The 12,607-nt window shown below is 39.7% G+C and overlaps 1 protein-coding gene across 1 annotated transcript in view; it reads right to left on the bottom strand.

Moving 5' to 3' along the window:
* The window catches only part of PATJ (PATJ crumbs cell polarity complex component), a gene marked incomplete in the record, with an annotated part of 974,742 nt that overhangs the window by 159,755 nt on the left and 802,380 nt on the right, over positions 1–12,607 (bottom strand). Inside the window, 1 exon segment of the mRNA XM_053693647.1 lies at positions 8,790–8,862. Within this exon segment, the coding sequence (XP_053549622.1) occupies positions 8,790–8,862 (73 nt within the window).

Below are 12,607 nucleotides of genomic sequence, written 5' to 3'. Positions count from 1 at the left end.
TTACAACACTGCACTGACTTGTTCTTCTTGTTAATAGAGCACTTTACAACACTGCACTGACTTGTTCTTTTTGTTAATAGAGCACTTTACAACACTGCACTGACTTGTTCTTTTTGTTAATAGAGCACTTTACAACACTGCACTGACTTGTTCTTCTTGTTAATAGAGCACTTTTACAACACTGCACTGACTTGTTCTTGTTAATAGAGCACTTTTACAACACTGCACTGACTTGTTCTTCTTGTTAATAGAGCACTTTACAACACTGCACTGACTTGTTCTTCTTGTTAATAGAGCACTTTTACAACACTGCACTGACTTGTTCTTTTTGTTAATAGAGCACTGTACAACATTGCACTGACTTGTTCTTCTTGTTAATAGAGCACTTTACAACACTGCACTGACTTGTTCTTCTTGTTAATAGAGCACTTTACAACACTGCACTGACTTGTTCTTCTTGTTAATAGAGCACTTTACAACACTGCACTGACTTGTTCTTCTTGTTAATAGAGCACTTTACAACACTGCACTGACTTGTTCTTCTTGTTAATAGAGCACTTTTACAACACTGCACTGACTTGTTCTTCTTGTTAATAGAGCACTTTACAACACTGCATTGACTTGTTCTTCTTGTTAATAGAGCACTTTACAACACTGCACTGACTTGTTCTTCTTGTTAATAGAGCACTTTTACAACACTGCACTGACTTGTTCTTCTTGTTAATAGAGCACTTTTACAACACTGCACTGACTTGTTCTTCTTGTTAATAGAGCACTTTACAACACTGCACTGACTTGTTCTTCTTGTTAATAGAGCACTTTTACAACACTGCACTGACTTGTTCTTCTTGTTAATAGAGCACTTTACAACACTGCACTGACTTGTTCTTCTTGTTAATAGAGCACTTTACAACACTGCACTGACTTGTTCTTCTTGTTAATAGAGCACTTTACAACACTGCACTGACTTGTTCTTCTTGTTAATAGAGCACTTTACAACACTGCACTGACTTGTTCTTCTTGTTAATAGAGCAATTTACAACACTGCACTGACTTGTTCTTCTTGTTAATAGAGCACTTTTACAACACTGCACTGACTTGTTCTTTTTGTTAATAGAGCACTTTACAACACTGCACTGACTTGTTCTTCTTGTTAATAGAGCACTTTACAACACTGCACTGACTTGTTCTTCTTGTTAATAGAGCACTTTTACAACACTGCACTGACTTGTTCTTCTTGTTAATAGAGCACTTTACAACACTGCACTGACTTGTTCTTCTTGTTAATAGAGCACTTTACAACACTGCACTGACTTGTTCTTCTTGTTAATAGAGCACTTTTACAACACTGCACTGACTTGTTCTTCTTGTTAATAGAGCACTTTACAACACTGCACTGACTTGTTCTTTTTGTTAATAGAGCACTTTACAACACTGCACTGACTTGTTCTTCTTGTTAATAGAGCACTTTACAACACTGCACTGACTTGTTCTTTTTGTTAATAGAGCACTTTACAACACTGCACTGACTTGTTCTTCTTGTTAATAGAGCACTTTACAACACTGCACTGACTTGTTCTTCTTGTTAATAGAGCACTTTACAACACTGCACTGACTTGTTCTTCTTGTTAATAGAGCACTTTACAACACTGCACTGACTTGTTCTTCTTGTTAATAGAGCACTTTACAACACTGCACTGACTTGTTCTTCTTGTTAATAGAGCACTTTTACAACACTGCACTGACTTGTTCTTCTTGTTAATAGAGCACTTTACAACACTGCACTGACTTGTTCTTCTTGTTAATAGAGCACTTTACAACACTGCACTGACTTGTTCTTCTTGTTAATAGAGCACTTTACAACACTGCACTGACTTGTTCTTCTTGTTAATAGAGCACTTTACAACACTGCACTGACTTGTTCTTCTTGTTAATAGAGCACTTTACAACACTGCACTGACTTGTTCTTCTTGTTAATAGAGCACTTTACAACACTGCACTGACTTGTTCTTCTTGTTAATAGAGCACTTTACAACACTGCACTGACTTGTTCTTCTTGTTAATAGAGCACTTTACAACACTGCACTGACTTGTTCTTCTTGTTAATAGAGCACTTTACAACACTGCACTGACTTGTTCTTCTTGTTAATAGAGCACTTTACAACACTGCACTGACTTGTTCTTCTTGTTAATAGAGCACTTTACAACACTGCACTGACTTGTTCTTCTTGTTAATAGAGCACTTTACAACACTGCACTGACTTGTTCTCTTGTTAATAGAGCACTTTACAACACTGCACTGACTTGTTCTTCTTGTTAATAGAGCACTTTACAACACTGCACTGACTTGTTCTTCTTGTTAATAGAGCACTTTACAACACTGCACTGACTTGTTCTTGTTAATAGAGCACTTTACAACACTGCACTGACTTGTTCTTGTTAATAGAGCACTTTACAACACTGCACTGACTTGTTCTTCTTGTTAATAGAGCACTTTACAACACTGCACTGACTTGTTCTTCTTGTTAATAGAGCACTTTACAACACTGCACTGACTTGTTCTTTTTGTTAATAGAGCACTTTACAACACTGCACTGACTTGTTCTTCTTGTTAATAGAGCACTTTACAACACTGCACTGACGTGTTCTTCTTGTTAATAGAGCACTTTACAACACTGCACTGACTTGTTCTTCTTGTTAATAGAGCACTTTACAACACTGCACTGACTTGTTCTTCTTGTTAATAGAGCACTTTACAACACTGCACTGACTTGTTCTTCTTGTTAATAGAGCACTTTACAACACTGCACAGACTTGTTCTTCTTGTTAATAGAGCACTTTACAACACTGCACTGACTTGTTCTTCTTGTTAATAGAGCACTTTACAACACTGCACTGACTTGTTCTTCTTGTTAATAGAGCACTTTACAACACTGCACTGACTTGTTCTTCTTGTTAATAGAGCACTTTACAACACTGCACTGACTTGTTCTTCTTGTTAATAGAGCACTTTTACAACACTGCACTGACTTGTTCTTCTTGTTAATAGAGCACTTTTACAACACTGCACTGACTTGTTCTTGTTAATAGAGCACTTTACAACACTGCACTGACTTGTTCTTGTTAATAGAGCACTTTACAACACTGCACTGACTTGTTCTTGTTAATAGAGCACTTTACAACACTGCACTGACTTGTTCTTGTTAATAGAGCACTTTACAACACTGCACTGACTTGTTCTTCTTGTTAATAGAGCACTTTACAACACTGCACTGACTTGTTCTTCTTGTTAATAGAGCACTTTACAACACTGCACTGACTTGTTCTTCTTGTTAATAGAGCACTTTACAACACTGCACTGACTTGTTCTTCTTGTTAATAGAGCACTTTACAACACTGCACTGACTTGTTCTTCTTGTTAATAGAGCACTTTACAACACTACACTGACTTGTTCTTCTTGTTAATAGAGCACTTTTACAACACTGCACTGACTTGTTCTTCTTGTTAATAGAGCACTTTACAACACTGCACTGACTTGTTCTTGTTAATAGAGCACTTTACAACACTGTACTGACTTGTTCTTGTTAATAGAGCACTTTACAACACTGCACTGACTTGTTCTTCTTGTTAATAGAGCACTTTACAACACTGCACTGACTTGTTCTTCTTGTTAATAGAGCACTTTACAACACTGCACTGACTTGTTGGCAGGTCTGTAACACATATAGAAGAGTGATGGCTTTAGCTTGGGGACCAGATCACTGAAGTGTTTGTAACTAGTTCCTGTTGTTACTGACTATGTAGGTATCGCACAGCTCTTTACAGGGGTCTACGTGACATCGGACTTATATGCAGCTCATGGCTGTGTCCCATCCTGCCCCTCCACTAGACTTTACCACCCACTGACAGTTTATGTTATGGTGCAGCTTGTCCTGTTTTTACTTACATATGGTTTAGTGCAGGGATTCACATACGTTACAGTGACGTTAGTGACAGTGTGCTCTACTTAGAATAAAACCTGAGCTGGCATGATAATTTGGCTAAATATTCTTGAGCTAAATCACCCTCTTAAATTTAACATTTCTTAAAGGGACAGTAAAGCCAGAATTAAATGGATTGGATATATTATGACATGTTAAACAACTTTCCAATTTACTTTTATTATCATTTTTACTTCATATCCTTTGTTAATGAGTAACCCTAGGTAAACTCAGAGATACACACCTCTTTAGCTATCTGGCAGCAGCATTTGCAACAATGTTTATAGCAATGTGATACATTGTTGTCAATACAGCTGCCATTGAATACTAAAGACCAGCACACTCCTAAGCTCCTATTAGCTTATGGTTTACTCTTCAAGAAAGGATACCAAGACAATGAAGCGAATGTGATTACTGTAAAGTAAATTGGAAAGCTGTTTAAAACTGAATAATGAACTTTTTTGCTTTTAACTTGAGCATATTCTATTGCTAGTAGATGAGAGGCACAGCACACAGAGATCTACTGCTAGAACCCCAGCTACCTTATGGTGGGTTATGTTATAAGTAACTATAGATGATCTACATCAGGGATGGTCACGTGTGGCCCTCTGCACTGGTTTCACAGCACACACAAAAAGAGAACGGACAATATTGGCTTTGGGGATTTCTGCTATGTGGGCAAATAAGGTGGCAATAACTCAAAAGAGCCCTCTAGAGATGAGAGCAGCAGATAGAGGGAACCTTGTAACCCAACCTAACTGACTCTGTACCACTGGTCTTTTTTTAGATATATATTTGTATGTGTGTGTTTAATAGACATAAATGTATATTCAGCCCTTAAAGGACCAGTAAATACAGTAGATTTGCATAAACAACACATGCAAGATAACAAGACGATGCAGTAGCACTTGGTCTGAACTTCAAATGAATAATACATTTTTTTCTATCAAATTTCAAAGTTAAGTTTATTTCCACTCCCACTGCATCACGTGACAGTCATCAGCCAATCACAAATGCCTATATGTATAGACTGTGAATTCTTGCACATGCTCAGTAGGAGCTGGTGACTCAAAACGTGTAAATATAAAAAGACTGTGCACATTTAGTTAATGGAAGTAAATTGGAAAGTTGTTTAAAATTGCTGCTCTATCTGAATCATGAAAGTTTAATTTTACTTGAGTGTCCCTTTAAGGATTCTAAAATCCTTTATTTATTAGAATGCTGGGTATTACTAATCTCAATCATTGCACAATTTATAGGGACAGTTTAGTCAAAATTAAATGATTTATCATTCAGATAGGCCATGCAATTGTAAGCAACGTTCCAATTTACTTTTAGCATCAATTTGCTTTGTTCTCTTGTTATTCTTTGTTAAAAGCTAAACCTAGGTAGGCGCATTTTGACATTTTTTTCACAATTAGACAGCTCTAGTTCATGTATGCCACATAAATAACATTGTGTTCACTCCATTGATTGTCTAAAATGGAAGTCTGTCAAAAGAACTGAAATAAAGGGGCAGTCTGCAGAGCCTTAGCCACAAGGTAATAACAGAGGTAAAAAGTGTATTAATATAACAATGTTGGTTATGCAAAACTGGGGAATGGGTAATAAGGGAATTATATATCTTTTTAAACAATACAAATTCTGAAGTAGACTGTCCCTTTAAGTTAATATAATTGAATAGTTAATATAGAAATATAATATATTTTGTTTAATAGTAATAGTATATATGCACAATGATGTCAGTTGAAAAAGAAATCTGGCATTTGAATTGTTCCCTGATAAACAAAACATTAAAGTGAAAGTCAATCCTAGGGTTGTACAAATGCTAGGATTTACTATTGGAACAAATAAAGGGGACAGTATAAGATACTTCATGTAGAAAGCTCCTTTATTTGTTTCAACCGATTGCCGTTCTTAGCTGCTACAGCAGCCCACGGCTAAAAAAATGTTGCTAAGAGGTGACGTTTTCACTTCTTAGCCAATAGCCGTGCGGGTAAATCCAGCTCCCATGGGCGTCAAGCCGGATTTACCGCAAGGCTATTGGCTAAGAGGTGAAAACTTCACCTCTTACAAAAATTTTTTTAGCCGTGGGCTGCTGTAGCAGCTAAGAACGGCAATCGGTTGAAACAAATAAAGGAGCTTTCTACATGAAGTATCTTATACTGTCCCCTTTATTTGTTCCAATAGTCAATCCTAGCGTTTGTACAATGCCAGGGTTGACTTTCACTTTAACAATAGTGCGCATAAAGTTACTTTGAATTTGTATGAAAACAAAGATCCATCTTTTCCCACTTGTTGCACTTTGTTAATTACAGTGGTGGGTCTGGGCTCTCAGCAGTTATTGATGGAGTAATCCAATGGTTACTGAATGGTCCTACTTATTTGCTGCAGAATGTGTTTGTATGCCAGTGGCTACTAACATCATTATAGAGCACTGGTTTTCATACCTGACCTCAGGCCTTCCCAACAGGCCAGATTTTCAGGATTACCTTGTGTGAGAGCAGGTAAAATAACCGTGTTTACTAATCAGCTGATTATTTCACCTGTGCTCTAGTTCAGATATCCTCAAAATCTGGCCAATGAGGGAGGCCTAAAAACATTGAAAACCAGTGGTCTAGAGGGAAGGGAATAAAGGGAATGAAGAGAATGTGAAGGAAACATTGTGTATATACAGAACATGAACAGTAGGGAAAGTGACACATGAGGTATGTGCATAAGACAGATGGTGCATGTGTGTGCTAGGTCAGCTGTTTCTATGGTTACAAGGACACTAAATTCAGATAGAGCATGTAGTTTTAAGAGACTTTCCAGTTTACTTCCATTATCAAAATGTAAAGGGCAGGGCTGGATTTCCCATTAGGCACAGTAGGCATGTGCATACAGGCGCATTGCAGTGAGGGGCGCCTGCTTGTAGTCAGTGTATTTTAATAAAAAAAAAATTCTGAGGGCATTCATTTTACTAAGAATAGTGCTGCCAGGTGCTTACAGAGTCGAGTGTTTCATTGGGAATATGTTACAGCAGTCCAGGAAGCCATGAAGGAGACAGGGACAAAGATTAAAACTAAACCCCTCCCATTTTCTCCAGGCATGTTTACTGTTAAAGTTTCACTTTTATTTTATGTACTTCTGTTGTCTCACACAGCCAAGCTCCATGCTGATGTGTAGCAGACACTTTTTGTTGAAGGAATGAAAGCTTCAGAACAACAGGTTAGGACTGTACAAGGCTTCTAATGCTGCCTAGAATGACAACATAACAAGCAGAGCACTTTAACCCCTTGGCTACCAGAGAGGGTTGCAGTGTATTCACTTGTTATGCACTGTAGTGCATTTCGATAGCCAGGGGGTTCAATTCTGCTTCAGGATGTATGTTTTTGTTCTATAAAGGCCATGGAGGTGAGGAGGTTATGTGGGACTAGCTGCTCTGCTCTTTATTACAAGCTGCCTTTTCTTTTATCAAGTGAGTGTGATATGTTTGTGTGTTGTGGTAAGTTGAATTTTACCCCTGACTTTTTTAGATTATTTACTATAGATCTATATACAAATACCACTGTCTGGGCCCTAAAAGTAGAGCTCCTAAATATTCTTACTGCCTTCTAATTTTAAACACATTTGTTAATCTACATTCCCTTTTTTTTCCTTTGAGAGCAACATCATATTATATTTATATTACAGAACAAAATACATTTAACATCTGTGTGTATTTGTAATAAAAATATCAGAGTTCACAAGATTTTTTTCATGTAGTGGATAAGACCTACATTTCATATTTTCTTCCACTGGCTGCAAAATGTGGTTGATGAGCTTGCATGCTGCTAGTTTTAATATTGCTATTGTTTACCCAAAACTGTGTTTAACTCCAACAAAATGTTAAGCACATAGTCAAAGTCATCTCCAGAAAAGCAATGCACTAATGTCTTGTCAGTAAACATGTCCTATGAGCCCATCTGGGTCTGCACAGATGTGTATTGCTGTCTCAGAATTGACATTGACTATGTGTTTAACTCTTTTGCAAGAGGCTAACACACTTCTGTGCAAGCACTAGTGCAATAATAAAATGCCCTAGCAAACTGTCACATTTTATGTCCCTTTAAATAGGTTTTTATTTAGAATATTTTGCATTAAAAGTTTAACATAATTTGTTTTTGTTATACATAATAGAAATTGTATGGCCATTTGAGTTAAGTAAATATTGATTTTTGGTGTAGCTTCTATTACAACAAATATTGCAATTGGTGTATGTATTTGTGTTTCTCCATAAAAGGGAACATGTAATTACCTTAAGCTTTAATGTTTTACATCTAATAGTTATTTTTAGTTGTCCTAAATAATAATAAAAAAATGTCCTCAGTTTCTTTCACTTTTGTTTGGGGGGGGTGTTTCAGGTTTTTGTGCCTACAGGCACCTGATATGTAAATCCGACCCTGGTAAAGGGTACAGTGTTTTCATATGCAAAGGGTACAGTGTTTTTATATACACACTTTCTGAGACACCAGCTACTACTGAGCACGTGCAAAAGTTCACAGTGTATACATATCAGTCTGTGATTGGCTGATTGCTGTCACATGACACAGGGGACGGCAAATTGAAGTACAGTTTTACATTTGTCAGAAAACAATATACCTCTCACTGTAAAGTAAGCAGCATGTTTCTAAAGGATTGGAGGTAATGGACACATTTTTTTTGATGAGCTTTTTAATTTCTCGTGGCATATTGCCCCTCTCCTCTCACATGACTCTCCATCTCTTTCTATGCACAACACTCTCTCTCTCTCTCATCCTTTGGATCTAGCACTCACTGTTTATTACCTGATTAGATAATAGAGTCCCTGCCAGTAATGGTTGCGGAGTAATGGCCATCTGGAAGACCGCATCTTTATTCCTGTAAAAATGTTGACATTAAACTAGTCAGAAGTTATAAAGAAATGACAATTACATACAATACAGTATTAATATAATTTATATTTGAGTAGTATCCGTGTCAAATCGTATTTACATTTGCCTATTTCATGAAACATACATCTACAATTGATCACCCACAAGAGAAAACAGAATTTATGCTTACCTGATAAATTACTTTCTCCAACGGTGTGTCCGGTCCACGGCGTCATCCATTACTTGTGGGAAATGTTCTCCCCCACAGGGAAAGGCAAGGAGAGCACACAGCAAGAGCTGTCCATATAGCTCCCCCTCTGGCTCTGCCCCCCAGTCATTCGACCGACGGTTAGGAGAAAAAGGAGAAACTATAGGGTGCCGTGGTGACTGTAGTGTATAAAGAAAAATTTTTTCAACCTGATAAAAAAAACCAGGGCGGGCCGTGGACCGGACACACCGTTGGAGAAAGTAATTTATCAGGTAAGCGTAAATTCTGTTTTCTCCAACATTGGTGTGTCCGGTCCACGGCGTCATCCATTACTTGTGGGAACCAATACCAAAGCTTTAGGACACGGATGAAGGGAGGGAGCAAATCAGGTTACCTAAACAGAAGACACCACGGCTTGCAAAACCTTTCTCCCAAAAACAGCCTCCGAAGAAGCAAAAATATCAAATTTGTAGAATTTGGCAAAAGTGTGCAGAGAAGACCAAGTCGCTGCCTTACATATCTGGTCAACAGAAGCCTCGTTCTTATAGGCTCATGTGGAAGCCACAGCCCTAGTAGAGTGAGCTGTGATACGGTCAGGAGGCTGCCGTCCGGCAGTCTCATAAGCCAAGCGGATAATGCTTTTCAGCCAGAAAGAGAGAGAGGTAGCAGTAGCTTTTTGACCTCTCCTCTTACCAGAGTAAACGACAAACAAGGATGAGGTTTGTCTAAAATCTTTTGTTGATTCTAAATAGAACTTTAAAGCACGAACAACATCTAAATTGTGTAATAAACGTTCCTTCTTTGAAACTGGATTCGGACACAAAGAAGGAACAACTATTTCCTGGTTGATGTTCTCGTTGGAAACAACTTTTGGAAGAAAACCAGGCTTAGTACGCAAAACAACCTTACCTGAATGGAACACCAGATAGGGTGGATCACACTGCAAAGCAGATAATTCAGAAACTCTTCTAGCAGAAGAAATAGCAACCAAAAACAGAACTTTCCAAGATAGTAACTTAATATCTATGGAATGTAAAGGTTCAAACGGAACACCTTGAAGAACTGAAAGAACTAAATTTAGACTCCAAGGAGGAGTCATGGGTCTGTAAACAGGCTTGATTCTAACCAAAGCCTGAACAAAAGCTTGTACATCGGGCAAAGCTGCCAGTCGTTTGTGCAACAAGACGGATAATGCAGAAATCTGTCCTTTTAGAGAACTAGCTGACAATCCTTTATCCAAACCTTCTTGGAGAAAGGAGAGAATCTTTGGAATTTTAATCTTACTCCAGGAGAATCCTTTGGATTCACACCAACAGATATATTTTTTCCATATTTTATGGTAAATCCTTCTAGTCACAGGTTTTCTGGCTTGGACCAGAGTATCAATCACAGAATTTGAAAACCCACGCTTGGATAAAATCAAGCGTTCAATTTCCAAGCAGTCAGCTGCAGAGAAACTAGATTGGGATGTTCGAATGGACCTTGTACTAGAAGGTCCTGTCTCAAAGGTAGCTTCCATGGTGGAGCCGATGACATATTCACCAGGTCTGCATACCAAGTCCTGCGTGGCCACGCAGGAGCTATCAGAATCACAGAGGCCTTCTCCTGTTTGATCCTGGCTATGAGCCTGGGGAGGAGAGGAAACGGTGGAAACACATATGCTAGGTTGAACGACCAAGGCGCCACTAATGTATCCACTAGAGTCGCCTTGGGATCCCTGGATCTGGACCCGTAGCAAGGAATCTTGAAGTTCTGATGGGACGCCATTAGATCCATGTCTGGAATGCCCCATAATTGGGTTAACTGAGCAAAGACCTCCGGATGGAGTTCCCACTCCCCCGGATGGAAAGTCTGACGACTCAAATAGTCCGCCTCCCAGTTGTCTACTCCTGGGATGTGAATAGCAGATAGATGGCAGGAGTGATTCTCTGCCCATTGGATTATCTTGGTTACTTCCTTCATCGCTAGGGAACACTTTGTTCCCCCCTGATGATTGATGTACGCAACAGTCGTTATGTTGTCCGACTGAAATCTTATGAACCTGGCTTCCGCTAGCTGAGGCCAAGCCAGGAGCGCATTGAATATAGCTCTTAGTTCCAAAATGTTTATCGGGAGAAGCGACTCTTCCCGCGACCATAGGCCCTGAGCTTTCAGAGAGTCCCAGACCGCGCCCCACCCCAAGAGGCTGGCGTCGGTCGTGACGATGACCCACTCCGGTCTGCGGAAACTCATTCCCTGAGACAGGTGATCCTGGGTCAACCACCAGAGAAGTGAGTCCCTGGTTACCTGGTCTACTTGAATTTGGGGAGACAAGTCTGTATAGTCCCCATTCCACTGATTGAGCATGCACAGCTGTAATGGTCTTAGATGAATTCGAGCAAAAGGAACCACATCCATTGCTGCGACCATTAGTCCTATTACTTCCATGCATTGAGCTATGGAGGGTTGAGGAATAGAGTGAAGAACTCGACAAGCTTTTAGAAGCTTTGTCTTTCTGACGTCTGTGAGAAAGATCTTCATTTCCACAGAATCTATTATTGTTCCCAGAAAAGGAACCCTTGCGGACGGTGACAGTGAACTTTTTTCTATGTTCACTTTCCACCCGTGAGATCTGAGAAAAGCCAACACAATGTCTGTATGAGCCCTCGCTTTGGAAAGAGACGACGCTTGGATTAGGATGTCGTCTAGATAAGGTGCTACAGCGATGCCCCTCGGTCTTAGGACCGCTAGAAGGGACCCTAGCACCTTTGTGAAAATTCTGGGAGCGGTGGCTAAACCGAATGGAAGAGCCACAAACTGGTAATGTTTGTCCAGAAAGGCGAACCTCAGGAACTGATGATGAGATTTGTGGATTGGGATATGCAGATACGCATCCTTCAGATCCACGGTAGTCAAAAATTGACCCTGCTGGATTGTTGGTAAGATTGTCCGAATGGTTTCCATCTTGAAGGATGGAACTCTGAGGAACTTGTTTAATATCTTTAAATCCAGAATTGGCCTGAAAGTTCCCTCTTTTTTGGGAACCACAAACAGGTTTGAGTAAAACCCTAGACCTTGTTCCCCGGAGGGGACTGGGTTTATCACTCCCATCTTTGATAGGTCTCTTACACAATGTAAGAATGCCTGTTTCTTTATCTGGTCTGAAGATAAGCGAGACAGGTGGAACCTTCCCTTTGGAGGAAGTCCCTTGAATTCTAACAGGTATCCCTTGGAAACTATCTCTAGTGCTCAGGGATCCAGAACATCTCTTGCCCAAGCCTGAGCAAAGAGAGATAGTCTGCCCCCTACCAGATCCGGTCCCGGATCGGGGGCTACCCCTTCATGCTGTCTTGGTAGCAGCAGCAGGTTTCTTGGTTTGTTTACCCTTGTTCCAGCCTTGCATGGGCTTCCAAGCGGGTTTGGGCTGGGCCGCGTTACCTTCTTGTCTAGCGGCAGTGGAGTTATTAGCCGGTCCGTTCCTGAAATTGCGAAAGGAACGAAAATTAGACTTGTTCTTAGCCTTAAAAGGCCTATCCTGTGGGAGGGCATGGCCCTTACCCCCAGT

Source organism: Bombina bombina, chromosome 10 (genome assembly GCF_027579735.1).
Source record: "Bombina bombina isolate aBomBom1 chromosome 10, aBomBom1.pri, whole genome shotgun sequence".
Lineage (NCBI taxonomy): Eukaryota > Metazoa > Chordata > Amphibia > Anura > Bombinatoridae > Bombina > Bombina bombina.
Note: the sequence above shows the minus strand (reverse complement) of the source record. Positions and strands in the feature narration are given on the sequence as shown.